The sequence below is a fragment of the Sapajus apella genome, unplaced genomic scaffold, assembly GCF_009761245.1.
Source record: "Sapajus apella isolate SASKATOON/1434 unplaced genomic scaffold, GSC_monkey_1.0 scaffold81, whole genome shotgun sequence".
Classification (NCBI taxonomy): Eukaryota; Metazoa; Chordata; class Mammalia; order Primates; family Cebidae; genus Sapajus; species Sapajus apella.
Genome location: NW_022437021.1, coordinates 6,322,674 through 6,345,980, shown reverse-complemented (window position 1 = coordinate 6,345,980; position 23,307 = coordinate 6,322,674). Strand labels below are relative to the sequence as shown.

The 23,307-nt window shown below is 40.0% G+C and overlaps 1 protein-coding gene and 1 long non-coding RNA gene across 5 annotated transcripts in view; one reads left to right on the top strand and one right to left on the bottom strand.

Moving 5' to 3' along the window:
* Positions 1–23,307, top strand: part of CDK14 (cyclin dependent kinase 14) — a 602,339-nt gene that overhangs the window by 12,506 nt on the left and 566,526 nt on the right. For 2 of the 4 annotated variants that reach the window (XM_032253084.1, XM_032253083.1), the window contains exon 1: positions 20,980–21,338. The exons of 1 other annotated variant lie outside the window; for it this stretch is intronic. In XM_032253084.1, the coding sequence (XP_032108975.1) occupies positions 21,248–21,338 (91 nt within the window). In that variant the 5' untranslated portion in view covers positions 20,980–21,247. Of the gene's footprint in view, positions 1–20,938; positions 21,339–23,307 lie in introns of those variants that run through there. One more of the 4 variants, XM_032253082.1, reaches the window with a different exon arrangement.
* Positions 15,026–20,490, bottom strand: LOC116533350. Its single transcript, XR_004261243.1, has 2 exons — positions 20,361–20,490; positions 15,026–16,375 (listed from the first exon to the last, which is right to left on the bottom strand). It is a non-coding gene; the product is annotated as an uncharacterized LOC116533350 (long non-coding RNA).

Below are 23,307 nucleotides of genomic sequence, written 5' to 3'. Positions count from 1 at the left end.
GGGATTGCCTGGTTCTAGAATCACAAATAAAAGCTAATTAGTTCTTTAAACTTGTTATTTTGTCTTTGACCCTTCCTTCTATCCTCTTTTTCTTCTTTTTCTTCCTCTTTTTTGTTTGCCTTATTCTTATTCTTTTTTTTTTTTTGTATGTGAAGAGCACATCAGTATTTCATGTATAGACATGCTAAGTTTGAGAAATATGGTTGAAATTCAATTATAAGAATATGAGATTTTGGAGTTTAAAGGAGATGTATAGTTTGGAGATATATATTTGGCAATTTTTGGTAATTAGATGGCATTTAAATCCATAGGAATAATTGAAAGCATCTAGGGAGAGGCTAAATGAAGAGAAGAGGTGCAAGGAATCAGAAGGTCCCCAACATTTAGAAGTCTCATAGAAGCAAAGGAGCTAGAAAGGAAATTGAAAATGCATAGCCAGTTGGGTAGGTAGAAAACCAGAATATAGCCTCATGGAAGTCAAGAGAAGAGTAGTTAAAGGAGGGGGTTGCCAATTGTATCACATGCACAACAAGAACACTGTAAAATGGAGACAGAAATGTCTCTTGCATGGAAGTCTTAGGTTGCCTTTAACAACAGCAATTTCAGTAGGGGAAAGAAAGATAATCATAAAGAGTTGAAGAATGAATGGGATGGGGAGAGGTCAGTCTCATCAACAAATAATTTTAGGACATTTGAATATCTATTGCAAAAGAATAAAATTAGACCCTTATTCCACATCATATGCAAAAATCAACTCAAAATGGATTGAAGATTAAACATAAGACCTGAAAATATAGAGTTATTAGAAGAAAACAGAGTTAGCTCTGTGACACTGGTTTGGGCAATTACTTTTTGGATATGACCCCCAAAGTACAAGCAACAAAAGTGAAAATACACAAATGGGATTATATCAAACTCAAAAGCTTCTACATAGCAAAGGAAAGAATCAACAGCATGAAAAGGCAACCCTATGGAATGGGAGAAAATATTTTCAAACCATATATCAGCTAAGGAGTTAATATCCAAAATATATAAGGAACTCAAAAACTTAATAGGAAGAAAACAAATAACTCAATTTAAAAAATGGGCAAAGGACCTGAATAGACATTTCTCAAAAGACAACATACAAATGATCAACAGGTATATGGAAAAAAAAAAAATGCTCAACATCACTAATCATTAAAGAAATGCAAATGAAAACCACAATAACATATGACCTCACAACTATTAGAATAGCTATTATAAAAATGACAAAAGATAACAAGTATTGGTGAGGTTGTGGAGAAAAGGGAACCCTAGCACACTGTTTGTGGGAATGTAAATTGGCACAACCATTATGGAAAACAGTATGGAGGTTCCTCAAAAATTAAAAATAAAACTGCCATATGACCCAGCAGTTTCACTTTGGGTCCTTATCCAAAGGAAATGAAATCAGTATATAGAAGAAATAGCTGCACTCCTGTGTTTACTGCAGCACTATTCACTATAGCCAAGATATGGAATCAACCTGTATTCATCAATGAATGAATGAATGGATGGATAAAATACATGTGGTATATATACACAATGAAAAACTATTCAGCCTTAATAAAGAAGGAAATCCTGTCATTTGCAACAACATGGATGAACCTGGAGAACATCATGTTAAGTACAATAAGGCAGGCACAGAAAGAAATGCCATATGACCTCACGCATATGTAGAATCTAAAAATTTGAACTCATGGAAGCAGAGAATACAATGGTGGTTACCAAGGATTGGGGAGGTGTTGATCAAGGACACAAAAGTTGAGTTAGACAAGAGGAGTAAATTAAAGAGATCTATTGTATAGTATGGTGACTACAGTTAATAACAATGTATTGCATACTCGAACATTGCTAAGAGTAGATTTTAAGTGCTCTCACCACAAAAAAGTGAGATAATGCATATGTTAATTTACTTATTTAGCCATTCCACAATATATACATATTTCAAAACATCATGTTATACACTAAAATTTTTAAAAAATAATTAAAGTATCCAAAAAGCCTATAAAATAAAAATAAATGATAATTTAAATGAAGAAAAAGAATGAATGGGAGGTAAAGAAATGGAATCAGAGCACTAGAAAACTCTTGTTGAAAGATTTTGCTGTGTACAGGGAGTAGAAAAGCTATAAATGGAAGGGGCCAAAGGAGGTGTTTGTGTATTTCTTTGTTTTTTGTTTAAAGATGGGAGATTCTATGGCTGGCTGTTTGCTGGAGGAGCTGATCTAGTAAGGTAAGATGTAGTGACATGCAGGAGAGAAAAAGGTAAAGCAAAGCAGTGAGGTCTTTGAGAGGAAGGGAGGAGACAATCCAAAGCACAAAGGTAGAGACTGAAAATTGAGAGCGAATGCATGCCCTTTGCTTAACTGGAGAGAAAAAGAAGGTAGAAGCAGAAATAAGGCTGGACATGGTGGCTCACGCCTGTAATCCCAGCACTTTGGGAGGGCGAGGCAGGAGGATAACTTGAGTCTAGAAGTTTGAGACCAGCCTGGACAACATTAGCAAGACCCCCATCTCTACAAAAAAATTAAAATTAGCCAGGCATAGCTGAGTAGCTGTGACTATGGGCGTGTGCCACCTGTGTGCCACCTGGTCTATAGGTGGCACATGCCTGTAGTCCCAGCTATTCCAGAGACTGAGGCAGGAAGATCACTTGAGCCCAGGGGTTCGGGACTGCAGTGAGCCATGATTGCATCACTGCATTCCAGCCTGGGCCACAAAGCAAGCCTGTGTCTCAGTAAAATAAAAAGAAGTCCAGGCATGGTGACTCATTCCTGTAATCCCAGCACTTTGGGAGGCCAAGGTGAGTGGATCACTTGAGGTCAGGAGTTTGAGACCATCCTGGCCAACATGGTGAAACCCCATCTCTACTAAAATACAAAAATTAGCCCGGCATGGTGGCATGCACCTGTAATCCCAGCTACTCAGGAGACCAAGGCAAGAGAACTGTTTGAACCTGGGAGGCAGAGGTTGCAGTGAGCCAAGATCACACTACTGCACTCCAGCCTGGGAGACAGAGCAAGACTCCGTCTCCAAAAAATGAATAAAATAAAATAAAATGAAGCAGATATGAGCAGGCAAAGAAGATGAGTGAGGTTCTATCTGATTTTGTATTTTCTTATTGCTCTTGAAGGCCTAGGATAGAGTATATAGCTATATCACCCTCAATAATTCCAATGTCTTATAATTATATTTTAAATGCTGCCGTGTGTAAATAAAAATATGACTTAATGGGTAACATGAGACTTTCCATAGATATAAATTTACAACAAATAACAAATTTCTTGGTTAGAGAAAGTGTGTGGTTTTTTTCAATGTACAAGTACAGTCTAATCGACCACATTTAGAATATGAGAACCAAGAGTATTCTATGATTATGATTATAGATATAATTACTGACAGTTGAAATTTGCTTGCTTAAGTAGACCAGATAATGAAAATATCATGTTAAGTAGGCTTAGGTTCAAACCTATACAGAACTGAGGACTTTGCAAAGAGAACAATTTCCATGGCTGGAGAACTGCATTCTTAACCTGGGCCAGGTATTTAAAAAAATATGCTGTTTTGGTCATGAGGGAATACAGGGAGGGAGGAGGGTGGGTGAGGACAGAAACATCACAGATGACTGTGCAAACTCATCGCCACTATAGGAGAAACAACACAAAACCACGACTCGGTCAGTAACATTATCTTAGGATCTTAGGCCTATAGAGAACTGGCACACTTTTTGGCTGATAGTCACCCTCAATAATTTAGCTTGTAGTTACACAAGGTGTTTCCTTAAGAAAACTCAAAGAGCCCTATACTAGTGATTTCATTATCTTTATAACATTCTGAAGCCAAAAGCAGAAAGGAAGTTGTCAAGACCAATGTTATCCAAGAGAAATGTGACTCAAGCCACATTTTAATAATATATAATTTAACATTTTCTAGAAGCTACTTTTTGTTGTTGTTGTTGTTGAGACAGAGTCTCCTTCTGCTGTCCAGGCTGAAGTGCAGTAGTGTAATCACAGTTCACTGCAGCTTTGACCTCCTGGGCTCAAGCAGTCCTCCCACCTCTGCCTCCCAAAGTGGTGGGACTACTGGTGTGTGCCACCACACCTGGCTAATTTTTGTATTTTTTGTAGAGACAGGGTCCCGCCATGCTGCCCAGGCAGATCTCGAACTCTGGGCTCAACTGATCCTCCCAGCTCGGCCTCCCAAAGTGTTGGGGTTACAGGCATGAGCCATGGTACTCTGCCTTAAAAGCTACATTTTTAAGAAGTAAAAAGAAACAGGTGAAAATAAGTTGAATGTTATATTTTATTTAACCACATCTAAGCTATTATCATTTCACTATGTAATGAATATAAACAATTGTTCATGAAATTTATTACATTCTTTTGTTTGTACAAAGTCATTGGGTTCATTTATTTTTCAACTTTTATTTTTAGATTCAGGGGATACAGTATTAAGTACTTTGAAATCTAGTGTGCTTTTGACACTTCCAGCAAACCTCAATTCACATGAGGTTTGGCCACATTTCACATGCTCAGTAGCCACATGACAGCATAACTTTAGAGAATAAAAGAAATGGCGACCCTCACAGAACCTGAAGTCCGGGCTCTATTGCAAGCTAACATACGGTGAGTCACAGTTTGTCACTGCCCTGCTTAAAATCCTCCATGGGTTTCCTGTCACACCTATAACAACAGCTGACGTCTTACCCGTAAAGCTGCACATGGAATGGCCCTTGCCTTCCTTACTGATTTCGTAGCTTGCTGATTTCCCTCTCATTCTGTCCCCATCCTAGGCCTTCTCTTTTGCTGAGTCCAGTTCATTTCCACATCAGGTTGGTGGCGCGTCTTCTCCTTCAGCCTCAAATATATCTTCTCATGGCTCAAACCGTGAATTAATTCATGTTTGTGCTGAAAAGTCATTTTATAAAGGCTGAATGATCAGAAATAGGGCTATTTTATAAATAATCAAAATAGTGTTTTCACTAGACACTCTCCAGCTACTTACCCTGCTTTCTTAATGTTTATTTTATTTAATTTATTTATTTTTGAGACAAAATCTTGCTCTGTCTCCCAGGCTGGAGTACAGTGGGGTGATCTCAGCTCACTGCAACCTCTGCCTCCCAAGTTCACTCAATTCTCCTGCCTCAACCTCCTGAGTAGCTGGGACTACAGGTGCATACTACCATGCCTGGCAACTTTTTGTATTTTTAATAGAGACAGGGTTTCATCATGTTGGCCAGGCTGATCTCGAACTCCTGACCTCAAGTGATCTGCCCACCTTGGCCTCCCAAAGTGCTAGGATTACAGGCATGAGTCTCCACATCCAGCTTTAAGGTTTATTGCACTAAGTATGGAAAGTATATATGCATGTATACTATTATATATATATATTTTTTTTCTTTTTTTTTTGAGACAGGGTCTTATTCTGTTGTCCAGGCTAGAGTGCAGTGGTGGGATCACAGGTCATTACAGCCTTGACCTCCCATGCTTAAGAGATCCTCCTGTCCCTGATCCTAGTAAATGGGACTACAGACATGTGCCACCATGACTGGCTAATTTTTAATTTTTTGTAGAGACAGGGTCTTGCTATATTGCCCAGGCAGCTGTTGAACTCTTGAGCTCCAGTCATCTTCCTGCCGTGGCCGCCCAAAGTGCTGTGATTACAGGCATGAGCCACGACACCCAGCCTGCATTTTTTTTATTTGTTTACTATCATCTCCTCCACTGAAAAGTTGTATGAGGTCAGGGGCTTTGGTTTGCATACTGTTAGATTACCAGCACCTGGGACAGACTGGGCTTGTTGAATGGATAAGTCATTTGTGGCAGATCATTTGGAGGGAACAGTGCAACATTTACGAGCTTGCACTCGGAAGTGAGACTCCTTGAGTTTGTACTGCAGCCTGTCTCCTGACTAGCTCTGTTCCTTTGAGTAACTGCTTAAGCTCTTGTAACCTCAGGTTCTTCATCTGAAAAATTGGCATGTTAATGATATCTACTTCATAGAGATGATGTTATTTTGAGGATTAAATGAGACAAAGTAGGTCAAATAATACAGCATCTAGCTCTTAATGAACTTTTCAGAAAAATTGCTATTATTTTCTATTAAACAGAGATGAAAATGAGTGCTTCTGCTTAGACATACTTCACCTACGCCAGTGCTCCACAGCCTTGGCTCTGGTCAAGGTTCCTAACAGACATTCCTTTAGGTGATCCACCCCTATCTGAGTTACCCTTTTGGCACCATTGGATGAACGTTCTCCTCCCTGATTCTCACAGTGAACAGACTTTCCTACTACTTTTCTGCCTACGCCTGCTCATCCTCCTTTGCAGGTTCCTCCTCCTCTTCCCTTTTTAATTTGTTCAGGCTCTGCCTTTCACATTGATTATTCTTTTCTTTTTCTTCAACTTTTGAATTTCATTAACATACACATAACACAAAATTTACTATGTTTAAGTATACAATTTAGTGGTATTAAAATTTCATGATGCTGGGCAAGCATCACTACCATCCATCTTAATAACTCTTATTTTATAAAACTGAAACTCTATGCCCATTAAACAATAACTCCCCATTTCCTCCTTCCTTCAAACCCCTGGCAAGCACCATCCTACTGTCTCTATAATTTTGGCTACTCTTAAGTACCTCATGTAAGTGGAATCATACAATATTTGTCATTTTGTAATTGGCTTATTTTTCACTTAGTATAATGTCAAGGTTTATCCATGTTGTAACCTGTGTCAGAATTTCCTTCCTTTTTAAGGTTGAGTAATATCCCATTGTGTGTCTATACCACACTTTGCTTACCCATTTATCTGTCAACAGACACTTGAATTGCTTTCACATTTTAGCTATTGTGAATAATGCTATTATAAACATGGATGTGTAAATAAGCCTTTTGAGACCCTAATTTCAATTCTTTTGGGCATATACTTCTATCAATCTCATCCACCCCCAGGCCTTCAATTGCCATTTCTTTTCTTTTCTTTTCTTTTTTGAGACGGATCTCACTCTGTCACCCAGGCTGGAGTGCAGTGATGCGATCTCGGCTCACTGCAACCTCTGCCCCAGGGTTCAAACGATTCTACTGCCTCAGCCTCCTGAGTAGCTGGGATTACAGGTATGTGCTAAGTTTTGTATTTTTTGTAGAGATGGGGTTTCACCATGTTAGCCTAGCTGGTCTTGAACTCCTGACCTCAGGCAATCCACCAGCCTTGGCCTCCCAAAGTGCTGGAATTACAGGCATGAGCCACCGCGCTCCGCCCTCAATTGCCACTTCTATGCTGATAATTCCAGCTCTACATTTCTAGTCCAGCTTTCTCTCCTGCATTCCAGGTCCATATCTGTGATGCCCTTACAGCCATTCTGCTTGGATATCCAAAACTGAAATTACTCTATTTCCGTCAAACCTGCTCCCATTCAGTATTTCCTGTCTAAATGAATGGCATTTCTATGTACCCATCATTCAAACCAGAAAATGTATTATCAATCTTGAGTTCTCCCTCTCCAATCCCACAATCGAATCAACCTCAAAGTACTCACACGTCTACTTCTACGTACTCCTGTAGTCATACCTGAATTCAGGTCAATATCTCTTCCTGTCTACCTTCCAGGCTCCTGGTAACTAATAGCTTCCTAGAGACTCTTCTGTATCCATTCTTTCCTCCCTCAAATTCTTTTCCTTAAAATAACTAGAATAATTTTAATAAAATGCAAATCTGATCTGACTATCAAATGCTCAGAACCTCATTGCTTAGAGTTCCAAGGTGATGGGTAGCTCCCCCTTGCCTTTAGGACGAAGTCAATGTTTTTAGTCATTAAATATTTAGTTATACTTATTTTATGTTTTATACACACACCTGTTACAAACAAAACAACAGCCTTACAACATACCTTCTCCGTATCACTGTCCACCATTTCTTATGGTTAAGTTCCCTAGGGGTGACCACTTCCAGCAATTCTACTGGATTCCTTTGAAATTACCTCCATATCTCTAAATAACATATTTATATTGCCATTAAAGTTTTTTCTCCGTAACTTCTAACTTTAGAAATGAAGATTTAATTTCACCCAACCCTATGGGTACTCATATACATGTACACCTTCCATTCCTCTTCTTACCAACCTGGTCATGATTTAATGCATTCAGTGTTTGCTGTGATATGACTTTTTATACATTTTATTCATATCTGAGCCATACAGTGTACTATGCTATGAGTACTGTTCCTTTCCTTTACTGCTTTTTTTCTTCTTCTGGAGTTAATAATTCTCTTTTTCCTCCCCTGTAACTTTATTTTTGTGATGAAGATGCTGACTCCATTTTTGTTGTTTGACTGTTGATAGTTTTCTTTTTCTTCTTTTTTCTTTCTTTCTTATTTTTTTAATTATTATTATTTTGAGACAAAGTCTCATTCTTTTGCCTAGGCTGAAGTGCAGTGGTATAAAGACAGCTTACTGCAGCCTCAACCTCCTGGGCTCAAGCAACCCTCCTGCCTCAGCCTCAGGAGTAGCTTGGACCACAGATGCCTGCCACCACCCCAGGCTAATTTTTTTTTTTTTTTTTGTAAAGAAGAGTTCTTGGCCATGTTGCCCAGGCTGGTTTTGAACTCCTGGTCTCAATCAATCCTCCTGCCTTGGCCTTCCAGAATGTTGGGATTATTAGGCGTGAGCCACTATGCCTGACCTGTTGACAGCTTTCAATTACTGCCCCTTTCCCCTGCCTCCTCTACATCTGGGAACCAAGATTAAAAAACAAACAAAGCAAACAAACCTTTGTAGGCCCTTGCCTCTGAAAGCGAATGTGAATTTAAAATGACACTCTGGCCCATTCTACGAGAATTTTCTTCTATGCTAAATCTACCCTTTAACCACAATAAAATCCCCAAACCACTCCCAGTCCTTTGCACATCTTCTTTCCCTGTTGGGAACTCCCAAATTACTGTGCTAAATATAGTTTATTCATATTCACTGGTGAGTGCATTGTGTCATCTGTCTGGATATTAAATAAATTTCTGGGTGGGCAATCATGCCCATCTCTGTGCAGACTGATCAAAACAGCTTTCCATGTTCAAAGCATTAATATGTCCCCAAATTGTCCCCATTTCCAGTTTTGTAAATCTTCCCTCAACATGCTTTATTTTTTAAAAAATTATTTAAATAAAATTCAATCTTAAAGTTTTCTTTTTTTATCAATCCATCTTCACATTGATCAATGTGGTTTAAAATTCAGTCATGCTATCAATGTAATTTTCTTGACGAACTTTCTCCTAGAGTCTTCTGCCCTGCTGCAGTCCGCCAGATTGGTTGACTGATATCCATTTGCACTGTTGTCTTAGGTTGTCCCTCCGTCATTATCCTGCCTTTCTCATGTGTTGGAACCCTGGTATATGAATTTCATTACCTCTTTTCTTGTTCTGGCTGAACAAATCTTCTGATGGCTTACTGAGAAGTGAAGCTGGGAGGTGAAATTTGTGACCTTTTATGTCTTAAAACACCTATTCTCTGCTTTCCCATTTAATTAGTAATTTGGCTGGAAATAGAATTCTAGATTAGAAATCACTCTCTTCTACTATTTTCTAGCATCCAGTGTTTCTTTGAGAGGTCTAAACCATTCTGATACTGGATTCTTTTTAGAATCTCGATTTTCTTTTCTCAAGCTTTTCGAATATTCTTTTGGTTCACAGGGTTACACAATTTTGCAATGAAGTGTCTCAGTGTACATTAATTTTCATATGTCATCTTGGGAACTCAATAGGCCCTTTCAATTTGGAAAGTCATTTTCCTTTATTAAAGGAAATTTTCTTGAATTATTTCTTTGATAATTTCCTCTCTACTCTTTTCTTTGTTCTTTCTTTCTGTAAACTCCCATTATTCAGATATTGAACTTCCTGAACTAGTCTGTGCCTTTCTCCTCTTTTTTTTTCTCCACTTTCCCTCTCTTTATTTTTTGTTTTACTTGCTGGGGAATTTCCTCACCTTTAAATTTTAAACCTTTACCTGAAGTTTTCTTTTATCTTCCTTTTTTATTTTTATTTTTTGAGAGACGAAGGCTCACTATGTTACCCAGCCTGGAGTGCAGTGGTATGATCATGGCTCACTGAAGCCTCAGCCTCCAGAGCTCAAGCTATTCTACCCCCTCAGCCTTCCAAATAGTTGGGACTACCGGTGCACACCACCATGCTTGGACTATTTTTAAACCATTATTACTTGTGTAGACAAGGTCTTGCTGTGTTGCCCAAGCTGGTCTTGAACTCCTGGGCTCAGTGATTCCTGCTTCGGCCTCCTGAAATGCTGGGATTCCAGGTGTTTGCCACTGTGCCCAGCCTAAAGTTTCCTTTTAAACTATGTATTTTTAATTTCCAGGAATTTATTTTTGGCTTCTGACTACTACTTTTAAAAAAATTTGTAGTACTCAGTTCTTGTTTACTGGCTATAATATGTCATAATATTTCACTATGTTGTTTTGAAGATATTAATAATTTTTTTCTTCTTCTTCATAGTCTTTATTTCTTCCTAGCTGTTTTTCTATTAGTTTGTTTTGGCCTCTACTTTTCTTATTAGAATATTCCACCAACTATATGGAGATCCTTGGCTGCATGCCCACATCTGGGAAAAAGTTTCTGAAAAGTTTTCGGAAAGCTTAATTTATATGGTTCAGCCTATCAACTGTGGTTTTCACTGCAGGATAATCTGTTGGCCAGAGCTATGTGAAGGAAGTGAGGAAAGGTGGCTAGGGTCCTTGATATTCAGTTACAAACTTTCAGTAGGTTGCTTCTCAGCCTTGTCAATGGCTGGCTTAGGAATCAGCTTTCTTAGGACTGACAACTATAATTTTTCCAGTTTCCAAAATTGTGTTGCCGTTTTTTCCTCTTCCATTACCTGTGTGGTTGTGGACTTATGCTTTTAAAAAACTCATTCATCATAGTTTTGGTGGGTCTTTAGGAGGAACAGAAACTACCATGAATGTTGTCTGCCATTTCTAGTAGGAATTAAAGCATACATAACTTTTACCGTATAAGTATTAAAGTATCTCCTTTTAGGCCCTTGCCGAATTTGCCAACCTCATCTGAGGTCTGTTGTATACTCTAGCTGCCATGCAGTTTCTTGAACGAGCCATGTTCTGCCTTTGCCATCTGGCCTCCACAAATGCTGATCCCTCTGTAAGGAACTTCTGTTTGCTACATGACCACTTCTATAGATCCTTCAGAACTCAGTTTAGGTATCTTACCCTCCAATTATGGCAAAATGTCACTGCTGTGGCACTCAGTCTTTTCTCTATTTTAAAATGGGTCATGTTTTATTGTAAAGGGTGGTTTTAACATCATTTTCCCTCACTAGCTTTGTGCAGGCAGGGACTATGACCATGCTCCATCTCATCTGCTGCAGTATAACCAGATCTTAGCACAGTACCTGGGACTTAGTAGGTGTTCAATATGTGTTTGATGAATAAACAAATGAAGACAAGTGAAATTACTTTCTTACAATAAGGAAACAGTACTGAAAATGGATTCTCCCAGTTTTTCTGTTTATACCATCTGCTCCTTTTTTCTTGGTTTGTAATTAAAAATCAAATATATTTGGTTAGGTGCCCCAAAATTGGGAAAAGGAAATAACAACCCCTTACATTTGTAGGTGGTAGGCCAGGATAATTGTCCATCTCTAATTTACAGTGAAGGAAGCAGAGAATTGGTAATACTACACAGATTATGAGAGAGGATTCTAGAACTAAGAATTAATATCTTCTGCTTCTAGCCCTGCTTTGTTTTTACTGTTTGAAACACGCCTAGGATGTTTATCTTTCCAACTCTGTTGTCCTTCATGCTCTGTAGGTGCCTTGTTGTTATCCTCTATATTTGACTTCCATCAAATAACTACCAGTATGTTGCTATTCCGGGGAGTGAATCACTGATTCTCACTTGATGGGGCAGTACAATAATCATCTTGGAGTCTTTTGCAGTCTACACATGGCTCTTCCTCTTCCTGCCCTTTCAGTCCCTACCTAGAATGTCCTAGAGCAATCCATTAAAGGTGTACCCTAATGACTTTGGTATGACTATCTTCATAGGTGAGGAATGTTGGTTTAAATATTAATTATGACTAAGCTGTATTATATTAATCTGTTACTGACACTAGTACTTTTGTTAATTTTCTCAGATGTGGAGGTGGTGGTATAACATGAATCAAATACCAACTTTAGAACTTCTTAAAATTGTTTTTAATTTTTAATTTTTACTCACAACATGGCTGCTTACTTATGGACAGCTTTAGAACTTGATTGGCATGCTGACCTGCCACTCACCAGCTGGGTTGGTTTGTTCCATTTTATTTTGAAAATTAGAAAACCTACAGAGAGTTAAAAAACAATGCAATGGAAACTGTATATTCCTCACCTACATTCACCAATTTTTATCATTTTTGTCACTACCCTCTCCCGTGTGTGTATACCTGCATATATACATATGGAGATAGATTATGTATATTGCTATTGAATCATTTGAACATAATTTCTGTTAAAACATTTAAAAATAATTTGTATATATCATGACATTTTATCCATAAATACCTGTCATACCTAAGAAAATTAACTTTAATTCAACATCTAACACACTGTCAATAATTTCTCATCTTCTCAAATGTATTTTACAACTATGTGTTATAAAATAGTGTGTGATTTTATGTTATTTTTTAATCCAGGAGTCAGTCAACGTTTGTGCATTACTTGTGGTTGCTATGTCTCTTTAATATAGAACAACCCCCTTCCCTCGTTTTGCTTTGTTTTTCATGAACAAACATTAATATTGATACCCTTTCAAAAGTCCCTATCAGTAATCTTCTAGAAGTTCCCACATTCTGGGCCTGTGTGATTGTTAAACATTTTTGGCAAGAATACAACATAGGTGGTGTTGGTATCTCTTGTTGCCTTAAGTTAGGAAGCACATGGCATCAGGATGTCCCCTATTGGTGAGTCTATGTTTGATCACTTGGGCAAGGGCATAACAGCCAAGCAAACCATCGTGAATGTAATCTGTAGAGGGTTACATTGTAGAGGATTATCTGCTATGGTCTAAATGTTTGTGTTCCCCCTAAATTCATACGCTGAAATCTAACCTCCAATGTGATAGTATTAAGAGGTGGGGACTTTTGCAGGTGATTAGATTATGAGAGTGGGGCCCTCATGAATGGGATTAGTGCCATTATGAAAGAGGCTCCAGGAAGCTTGCTGGCCCCTTCTACCATGTGAGAACAAATCAAGAAGGCACCATCTATGAGGAAGGGGTCATCACCAGACACTGGATCTGCTTGCACCTTGGTGTTGGACTTTCCAGCCTCCAGAACTGTGAGAAATAAAGTTTTGTTGTTTATAAACCACATATGATATTTTTGCTAAAGCAGCTCAGATAGACTAAGAAAATTACCATATGGGTATTTTTTCTTTTCTTTTGAGACAGAGTCTTGCTCTGTTGCCCAGGCTGGAGTACAGTGGCACGATCTCTTTTCACTGCAACCTATGCCTTCCAGGTTTAAGCAATTCTCCTGCCTCAGCCTCCCAAGTAGCTGGGAACACAGGTGTGTACCACCACATACAGCTAATTGTTGTATTTTTAGTAGAGACAGGGCTTCACCCTGTTGGTCAGGCTGGTCCCAAACTCCTGACCTCAAGTGATCCCACCCGCCTTGGCCTTCCAAAGTGCTGGGATTACAGGCGTGAGCCACTGTGCCTGGCCAATATTCTTTACCCAATGAAAATACATCCAGTGATTTATTTGCCTCAACCAATTATTATATTGGGGTTGCAAAATTGTGACTTTCTAATTCTGATGTAACTTTTACACTTAGCTGAGTAATGTTTCTCATTTTTTACTTTTTAATTTTATTTCTTTTTAAAATTATTTTCTTTTTTGATGTCACCACATTGATAGGAAAATCATTTTTTATTTTTTTGAGAGAGGGTCTCTGTTGCCCAGAATGGGGTACAGTGGTGTGATCTCAGCTCATTGTAGCCTCAACCTCCTGGGCCACAGCCATCTTCCCACCTCAGGCTCATGAATAGCTGGGACTTCAGGTGCATGCCACCACAGCTGGATAATTTTTAAATTTTTTTGTAAAGATGGGGTCTTGCTATGTTGCCCAGGGCTGGTCTTGAACTGCTGGGCTCAAGCAATCCTCCTGCCTAGGCCTCCCAAAGTGCTGGGATTATAGGTGTGAGCCACCGTGCCTGGTCAGCTGTGTAGTTTTTTTTTTTTTTTTTTTTAAGACGGGGTTTAACCATGTTGTCAGGCTGGTCTTGAACTCCCGACCTCAGGTGATCCACCCGCCTTGGCCTCCAAAGTGCTTGGATTACAGGCGTGAGCCACCACGCCCAGCTGTGTAGTTTTAAGAAATTAATTTAATTTCAGGCTGGGCGTGGTGCCTCACGCCTGTAATCCCAGCACTTTGGGTGGCTGAAGTGGGTGGATTGCTTGAGATTAGGAGTTTTACCTTTTTTTATTGAGACGGAATTTTGCTTTTTTTGTACAGGCTGAAGTGCAATGGCACGATATCAGCTTGCTGCAATCTCTACCTCTTGGGTTCAAAGGATTCTTCTGTCTCAGCCTCCTGAGTAGCTGGGATTACAGGCACCTGCCACCACACCTGGCTAGTTTTTTTGTATTTTTAGTAGAGACAGGGTTTCATCATATTGTTCAGGCTGTTCTTGAAGTTGAGATTAAGAGTTATAGACCAGCGTAACCAACATGGTGAAACCCTGTCTCTACTAAAAAATACAAAAAATTAGCCAGGTGTGTGTCTGGTGCCTGTAATCCCAGCTGCTTGGGAGGCTGCACTCCAGCATAAGTGACAAAGTGAGACACTGTCTCAAAAAAAAAAAAAAAGGAAATTAATTTGATTTCAATGGAACTTAATTTTTTCATCTGTAAAATAGGATAATAAAAGACAATTCATAGGGTGATGGTGCAAGTGGAGGTAATGTCTTCAATTGCCTAGTATGTAGCAATGATTCCACAAGTGATAGTTTAAAAATGTTTAGATTATTTGCAAACACCAGTTAGAGAGGAATATTTTTTTTCAAAGTCAGTTGTACATCTTTCAATACTGCACTTTTAATTTCTTTCCTATAAGGTAGAGAAAAGAAAAGTACAGTGTCATAATTTAAAAATTTTGATGCATTTATTAACCTGTCTGAATACGGCCATTTTCTTGAATTCTCTTTGATTCAGAATAGTTCCTTTCTATACAATAAGGACAATCATGATTATACCCAAAGTATATCAAAAGAAAAAGAAGTGACATACATCACGCGATAAAAATGCTTTATAAAAGGAAACTTTTTGGTAACCAAGAGTGTGTCAATCTAGAATTGGAACCTGTGTAATGATCTTGGACACATACGTTTGGCATTTCTAGGCCCACTTTCTTGTGTAACATAGTGGTAATGATAATGCCTGTTGCGGTAGTATGAGTTAAGATAAAATGGGATCATTAATTCATAGTCTATTATAAAACCTTAAATTATGACAGTAACATTTTACAATTACAAATATTGAGTTATTTTAGTTAGAGAATGTAATAAGTGCAATAACATTGTCAATATGACTTCTATAGATACTCTTTTTTTGGCTCGTAAGTGCTTGATTAGAATAGATACGTGAATGCAGATGAACTGTAAAAAGTCCTGGGAGGAAAGAGTAGGATGTTTTTGACAGAAAAGCTGCATTTTTGAACTTAATTGCCCTTAACAGGATTTGTCTGGACTGCACAAAAGGCATAAAGTTTTAGTTCACTAAGGTATTAGTTTCTGTCCACTCTCACTTCCATCTCCAGAGTTCAATTACAGGGCTGGTCTCTGAAGTTTAGTTTTGATGGATGCAACATGATGCATTAAAATCTATGCCATTCATAAATGAGGACCCATAGTTAATGGCACATCTGTACCACAAATACAATTAATACCAAAAAGCATTATTACGTGAACTGCATCTTAGAAACTGTGGTAGATGTTTTCTTGTAAAAACATCTATAGTACAAATTATGTAACAACAAAAAACATGAGTGATATGCATTAAAATATTAAACATGGTTTAATGGGAGAGGGGAACTTATCTGTTTTTAATGCATGCTTTGACCCTGGTAGTTTATCTTCTTCAAAACTATCCTGAGCTAATTTATGTTGAATATCATTTGATGTTTTTACAACTTCTTTGTCCTTCTTACAGTCATTGGCAAGTAGATCAATTTACTTAGGTCTCTGGGTCTCTTGACGTGGGATGAAAAAAACTTACAATTACCAATAAAATAAGCAAATATAGGTACTATTCTCGAACAAGCCTGGAGGTTTTTTGTCAGCAGGCAGTGATTTCTGTAAATGTGAAAAGGATCTGAATTAGGAAACAGTAGGCAATGGATAGCTGATGGAACAAGGAGGAGAGATGACGGAAGTCTTCATTAACCTGAATTGTGAATACACTGGTTTCCTCAACCTTCCATTTTACTCCCCTTTCTGATTTCAATTTGTTCTTTGTCTAAGAAAAACAAGAACCCTTAAGAATAGATACTGTCTAATAGTTGGAACGTAAGATTTGGTGACAAGAGTTTTGGAGTCAATGTACTAATTTTACTGATGACTCACTGAGAACTTCGTATAAGTTACTTAATCTTGTGTTACTTCAGTTCCTGATGTGTTCAAAAAGAATAAATTTGATCCTAAAAATAGTTAAATAGGTTGACTAGAGTTCTAAGAGGATATTTAATTATGTAAATTTCTACCACTTTAACATTATTCTTTGGCAGTATGTCTTAAACTATCTATGCTTTGGCTAACTTCTAAAACTTTACATTATAAACATATCTTTTTAAAAATTCATTTTCCAACTCTATTCTCCATGTCCTTGGTATCCTTGTTTCATGAATTTCTTTTCTCTGATAATATTTTTAAAACTATTTCAGATCAATAAGTCTGCTTTTGCTGGTTCTTTGGATTCTAATAAAATCCTTTGTATTTTATCTTACTTGAATTAGAATTCTTTCTCTTATAATCTACTGCCAGCATATTGGCCTGAAATTTTTCTTATATGGAAAAGATTCATATTTTATTTTATAATAAAAGCATTATATATATAATATGACTAGAAATATCTTAAATTTCATATAATTTTTGTCAATGAATCTTTGTCTATCTTATTTGTGTATGAATTACCCTTCATTAATATATCTATAGTATATAAGATGAGAGAGGGAAAATTGCATCATTACATTTTATTTATCTGTTAGAGATGGGGTGTTGCTGTGTTGCCCAGGCTGATCTTGAACTCCTGAGGTCAAGAGATCCTCCCACCTTAGCCACCTGAGTAACTGGGACTATAGATATGGACCATTGCTCCTGGTTCACCATTAAATTTAGAATTAGAATTTTGCAGATATAAATGGCCCTAGAGGTCATCTTGTTCAAGTCCCTCATTTTATAGATAAAACGGGTAAATCATGTACTTGTCTAAGGCTACAAGGCACTTAGTTATAGAGAGTAGGGACTAGAACTCATGAGTCCTGGGTCCCCAGCCACTGTTGTTACTACTGAACTCCTAATACACTTGTATCCTTTAATTGGTGAATCTGGTTAACCCATGTTGGATTCAGCCTCTAGATAAGCTTATCTCCTTGTACTTGCACACTGCACCTTTAATTCAGGCCATCCAAAATTATAACCTTGTAAACCAGAAGTTGAGATGGAGAACTGGCACAGATCCATTATCCTACTGAAAAAACATATGCTACACAGATGCTGGATAGTCATCTTTGTTTCCAAGGACAACACGTCACTTCTCAGAGATAGCAATCCATTCTACATTTATTTGACAAACATTAATTTACATTCTCTATGCAACAGGCACTGCGTATTTCCTATCTTAGGATCCCTGAACTTATACTCTCAAGATGAAAGCACATGTGAAACAAATAATAGTAAAAAGAGTTGAATCTTTAAGTATACATATCTTAAAAGCATGAAGTAAAAAATGCCCTTTTTTACATCACATTTTCTTGCAAAATTTGCCCTTTTAAAATATAATCAGAAAAGGGAGCAAGATGAGCATATAATGGAAAGTTGATGACTCATAATTGCAAAGCTTTATTTGGTCCATGCTTAACAGCTGTTTCTCCTACTAGGTATACTGCTGTAACTAGATAAAGTTGTTCCGGAGTTGGGAGAGCTGAAGTTTTAAAGTGGGGTAGGGAAAAAGAAAATATTCATTATGTTTAAATTAGTATTTTTATTATTATAAAAGTAATGCATTCTTGGATAAAACATTCAATTTATACCTTAAAGGTATAAATTGCAAAAGGAAACGTTCTCTCTATTCTGGATATACAATCAACAGTTTTCTGTTCTTTTTTCCAGAAATATTCTATGCATATAGAAACATGTAGATGTGTGTACGTTTTCCACAAATGGTTTAATATTAAACATGCTTTTCCTCAACTTAGCCTGTACATATTTATACATCAGTACATACTGATTTCATTTAAAAAAATGAGACAGGCACTGTGGCTCAGACCTGTAATCCCAGCACTTTGGGAGGCCGAGGCGGGCAGATCACCTGAGGTCAGGAGTTTGAGGCCAGCCTGGCCTCTGCTAAAAAATTAGCTGAGTGTGGTGGCACGTGCCTGTAGTCTCAGCTGCTTGGGAGTCTGAGACAAGAGAATCGCTTGAACCTAGGAGGTGGATGCAGTGCCACTGCACTCCAGCCTGGGGGACAGAGTGAGACCCCGTCTCAAAAAAAAAAAGAGTGTATACCTTTGCATGCTTTTACCATAATTTAAGAAGAAGCCGACTACTTTTTTAAAGTCAGAAATACTGTGAAGAGAACAGGCATGGCGGTGCACACCTGTAATCTCAGCACTTTGGGAGGCCGAGGTGGGCGGTTGCTTGAGCTTAGGAGTTGGAGACTAGCCTGGGCAACATGATGAAACCCTGTTTCTACAAAAAATACAAAAATTAGCTGGGCGTGGGGGCACACACCTATAGTCCCAGCTATTTAGGAGGCTGAGGTAGGAGGATGGCTTGAGCCAGGAGGTGAAGGTTGTAGAGGGCTGAGATTGTGCCACTGTACTCCAGCCTGGGCGACAGAGCCAGACCCTGTCTCAAAAAAAAAAAAAAAGAAAGAAAGAAAAAAAAATTGCGAAGGTAACACAAATACATATTTAACGTATTTGCAACAGCCATTGTTACAGTGAATAACAGTTACAGGTGTATAATAGTGGAAGTTTGTTAAATTAGTATTTCTTCGTTTGTTGACTCCTACAGCCCATCAATGTTTTGATTGGTTGCATTTGTCTTTTCATTCATAACTGCTTAAAACTTTCTTCCTAAGTAACCTGAGGAAGTGGTAAAAGTCAGCCTTTTTTCCGGTATGAGGCCACCCTTGGTGCTGTCTGTAATTATCTAGATATGGCAGCCAGGACCCAACAGCTTTGCGTTTCAACTCATATGGACTTTCCAGGCGAATTCCTTGCCCCCCTCTGCTCCCCACTTAGCTTGACTTCCTGTCTTTTATCATCCGCAATCTATCAAGATCCTACAATGTGCTCAGTGTAGGACAGAACAAATCACTGTTTTACTTCACAATTTAAGGAAGGCAGGGGGCTAGTTTTTAAGATAAAAATCTTTTAACAAAACGTAAACTCCCTCAAACTTCCTTCAAACCAAACAGCATTGTCACACTCTCACAAGCTCTTATTACTTATAGAGCCAGATGACTCAAGATTACTAACGTTTCTATTCATAAGGAGTTTGCTGGCCCCAAATCAACACAATCAAGCCCTCCCCCACCTTCCTTCTCGCTCCCCTGGGAGACTGACGTTTGGCGCTCACGCCGCACGAGGTTTTTTCAGAATGAAGACGAAGTGTGTTTGCTGCTGGAACTCTTTGTCCTGGGATTTTATAAACACCTTTCCCACCCCTTTTTAAAGTTCTGTTTTTGAGGTGGCGGAAAAGGAGGTCGGAATCTATTTAGCCTCTAAGTCTCTCAATTCAGAAATATATTCTAAGAATGAAAGAAAAAGACCAAGATCTGTGTTTGCTATTTACTGCAGAACTGGGTATTCCTATCAGAAATCACCTACATGTGTCACCAAGATCAGAGACGAGGATGAGGGAAACAGCGTGATCCCTGCCTTCTGGAGGGTTACAGTTGAAGCTTCCGCTGCCTCTGCACTTGACGTCAAAACAAACAAAAAACCCACCACAAACAACAAATCCGGGTCCACCATTCCCCTTGGATCTTTCACTTGACAGCTCTCTCATCCAAAAAAAAGGCACCCTACATCGGAATTCGTCCCTAAGGCCTTACCGCACCCAGTCCAGGAGGCAGTCCAGGCAGCTGCCCTCCGCCCAACTCCGCGCTTTTTCACACGCGCTCCTGGGAAGGACAAAACCGCTCCAACGACTGGACTCGGCCCGTTTCCTTTCGGTAGCCTTCCCACAGCTCAAGACGCTGTCCCCAGACGCGGCCAGCTCCTACCCCGGCCCCTTCGCAGTCCTCCGGCGCGCGGGCGGGGCGGGGAGGAACGCGTGGGCGGCCGGGAGGGGGCGCCGCAGGGGCGCGAGCCAGACCCGGAGTGCCGCGGAGGACGCGGGAGGCGAGCGGAGAGCCGAGGTCTTGCTAGGATCCCGCGCTCCGGGGCCTTCGTCGAGGGAGGGGCGTGGCGGGGGCAGCGGGGGGGCGGCAGGAGCGTCGGTGTGGCGATTCCGTGCCCCGGCTTTTTCTGCCCAGCTCCTGCAACTCTCGGCTAAGAACTTCTCCAGCCAGCCCACCAGTCCTGGCCCCACGCACTCGGCGCCCGGCGACTCCCGCACCTTGTCCCCGGCCCGCCCTCGCCTCCTCCTCCGGCCGCACCACTCCCCCTGCCGGCCGCGATTCTCTCCGTTACAAAGGAGGGAAAATGAGCCGGGCGGCGGCGGCGCGGCGCGGGGCCACCACGGCGGCGGCGAGCGCGGCCGCCCCCGGCACCACGTAAACCGCCCCCGCCCGCCCAGCCGCGGCCCAGGCCCGAGTGGAGCCTGCCGCCTGCAGCCGTCCGCCCGCCTGCAGCTCGCCTCCTCAGCCCTAAGCGTCGCCTCTTGGCCCGCGGAGGAGGTGGAGGAGGAGGAGGCGCTGCTTTGCCCGCGGCGCGCGCCCTCGCTGTTGTCTGAGCTCTGCTCTGGACCAGTTTGGGGAAGTTGCCCCGCGTCACCCAGATGTGCGACCTCATTGAGCCGCAGCCAGCCGAGAAGATCGGCAAGATGAAGAAGTTGCGGAGAACTTTGTCAGAGAGTTTCAGCCGCATTGGTGAGTAGCATGCTGCCCCCGGCGCCCTCAGCACCCGCTCCCCTCGGCCCGCGCCCTCGTCGCGCTCCTGACACCAGCCATGCAGCTGCCACCGGGTCTGGCGTGGGGTGCTTTGCGGGTCGGGGTCAGGGGCACAGTGCTGGGATGCCGGGGAGGGCGAGGACGCAAAGAGAAGAGACCCCTCTCCCTTAGGATCTGGGGGTTCATTTGTAGACTGTCTCAAACCTACAATATGGGTTCCCCCCTCCTCCGCCACTAGTGCTCGCCCTTTCGCGCGCGTGGGGGACGGGCGAGATGACCCGTCGGCCCCCACCGCGTGAGGGGCTGCGCGGCTGCTTGGGTCACTTGTTATTTTTTTGCGCACAGGCTTAGATATTGGGTGTTTGGTAGTAATTTAGCTTTGGAAATTGGTGAAACGTTAGACTGTGCCCTGGTATTGTTTAACATATCCAACCTAAAGGGAAGTGGGACAGTTACCTTGGGACCTATTGTTCGGTACTTCGGGTCCTGGAAAGCGAGATTTGGGTATTCAGTCTTGAGGGCTCTGAATCTTCCGGCTACTGAAGAGAAATGCACGCTGTGAAGTTGTCTGGACATTAGGAATGTCTCCCGAACTTGTTCCATTTACTAGAGCTCAGGGGTTATTGTCTTTAAACCAACCAACCAACTGAGCAACAATATTTAGGACAGTGAAGAATAAATCCATGTCACAGGTTGTAACAGGGTGACAACAGTGTCACGTGGAATGCATTTGTTAGATTTTGAGTATTGGTCATATAAAATCTCTTTTAACCTGAAGAGGTAGTTGCCTTCCCTGCTGTCATAACTTTCACTGATACACGTAACTATCCTGAGCAAGAGAATGCTATAGACACAAAAAATAATCCTTGCGAGTCCCTAGGAAGCCGCCTAGTCTTTGTTTCACTTGTTTAAAATGTCATCCATGTTAACGAAGGTGTTAATGGAAATTAAGCATAAAGGTGCTTAATTCCTTAAAATAAAACCCTGGAATGCACATGAGTGTTACAGATATTTTTCCATTCATTGCAAGATATGTAAACTTTCTTTAAGTGTGAGAGTACAATGGATCGAAATTTAGCCGTGTGTGTGTGTGTGTGTGTGTGTGTGTGTTTTGTCTTTCGACTTAAAATTTTATGTTGGTATGCAAAATCTTTCCCAAGATGACTGTAAAGTTGTGGCGTGAAACCAATCTTTAGTTTTATTTATTGCATGTATTGTATATTAACAATTTCGCTCTTCAGAGTTAGGGATACATATGGAGAGTCCCTGCATTCAAATGAAGTTTGAAGCCAAGAAGAATGTGAGAGGGAAATGTTGAGTCGTGTGCATTATTAACGAGGATGTTTCAGTCCTGACCCAAACCTTCACAGAGGCGGGTTCTGGAGTCCATTAAGCCCTGTTCTAAAACACATTAACTATATGTTTACCAATGCTAATGATTCTGTTGGAGCCCCTCCAGTTTTTTGTTAAATAATTCATTGCAATTGAGTCTCAGTAAGAAACCAAGAGCGTTAATATAAAAGTTCCTTATGTTTAAATAATTTCAAGGTTTTGATTGACAATCAGTAAAATTTGGATTAAGTACAGTGCTGGCAAATGAGGGTATTATAGTTAATTGGATTTTCTAGCTTACTGAGATTTAGTGATGTGAAACTCCTTTTGAATCTAACTCTTGTTAAAATGTCTTCTAAGATCTAGTGGATTTTATATCCTCCCTTTAGGACACAGAATACAGTGCAGTGAACACAGCTGATTATTTTTGTATTGATGGAGGGTATTGATTCTGAATCGTAGATCTTATTGTGGAATATTGTAAAAGGAGATACTGCAGTGATTATAGTTGTATACCAAGCCAAGGACATTCATTAGAAATAGCATCACAGAAACAAAATCTGTATTTTCTTATTTTCTTAGTGTTTTATATTGTATTTGCAAAATTATAACCAGT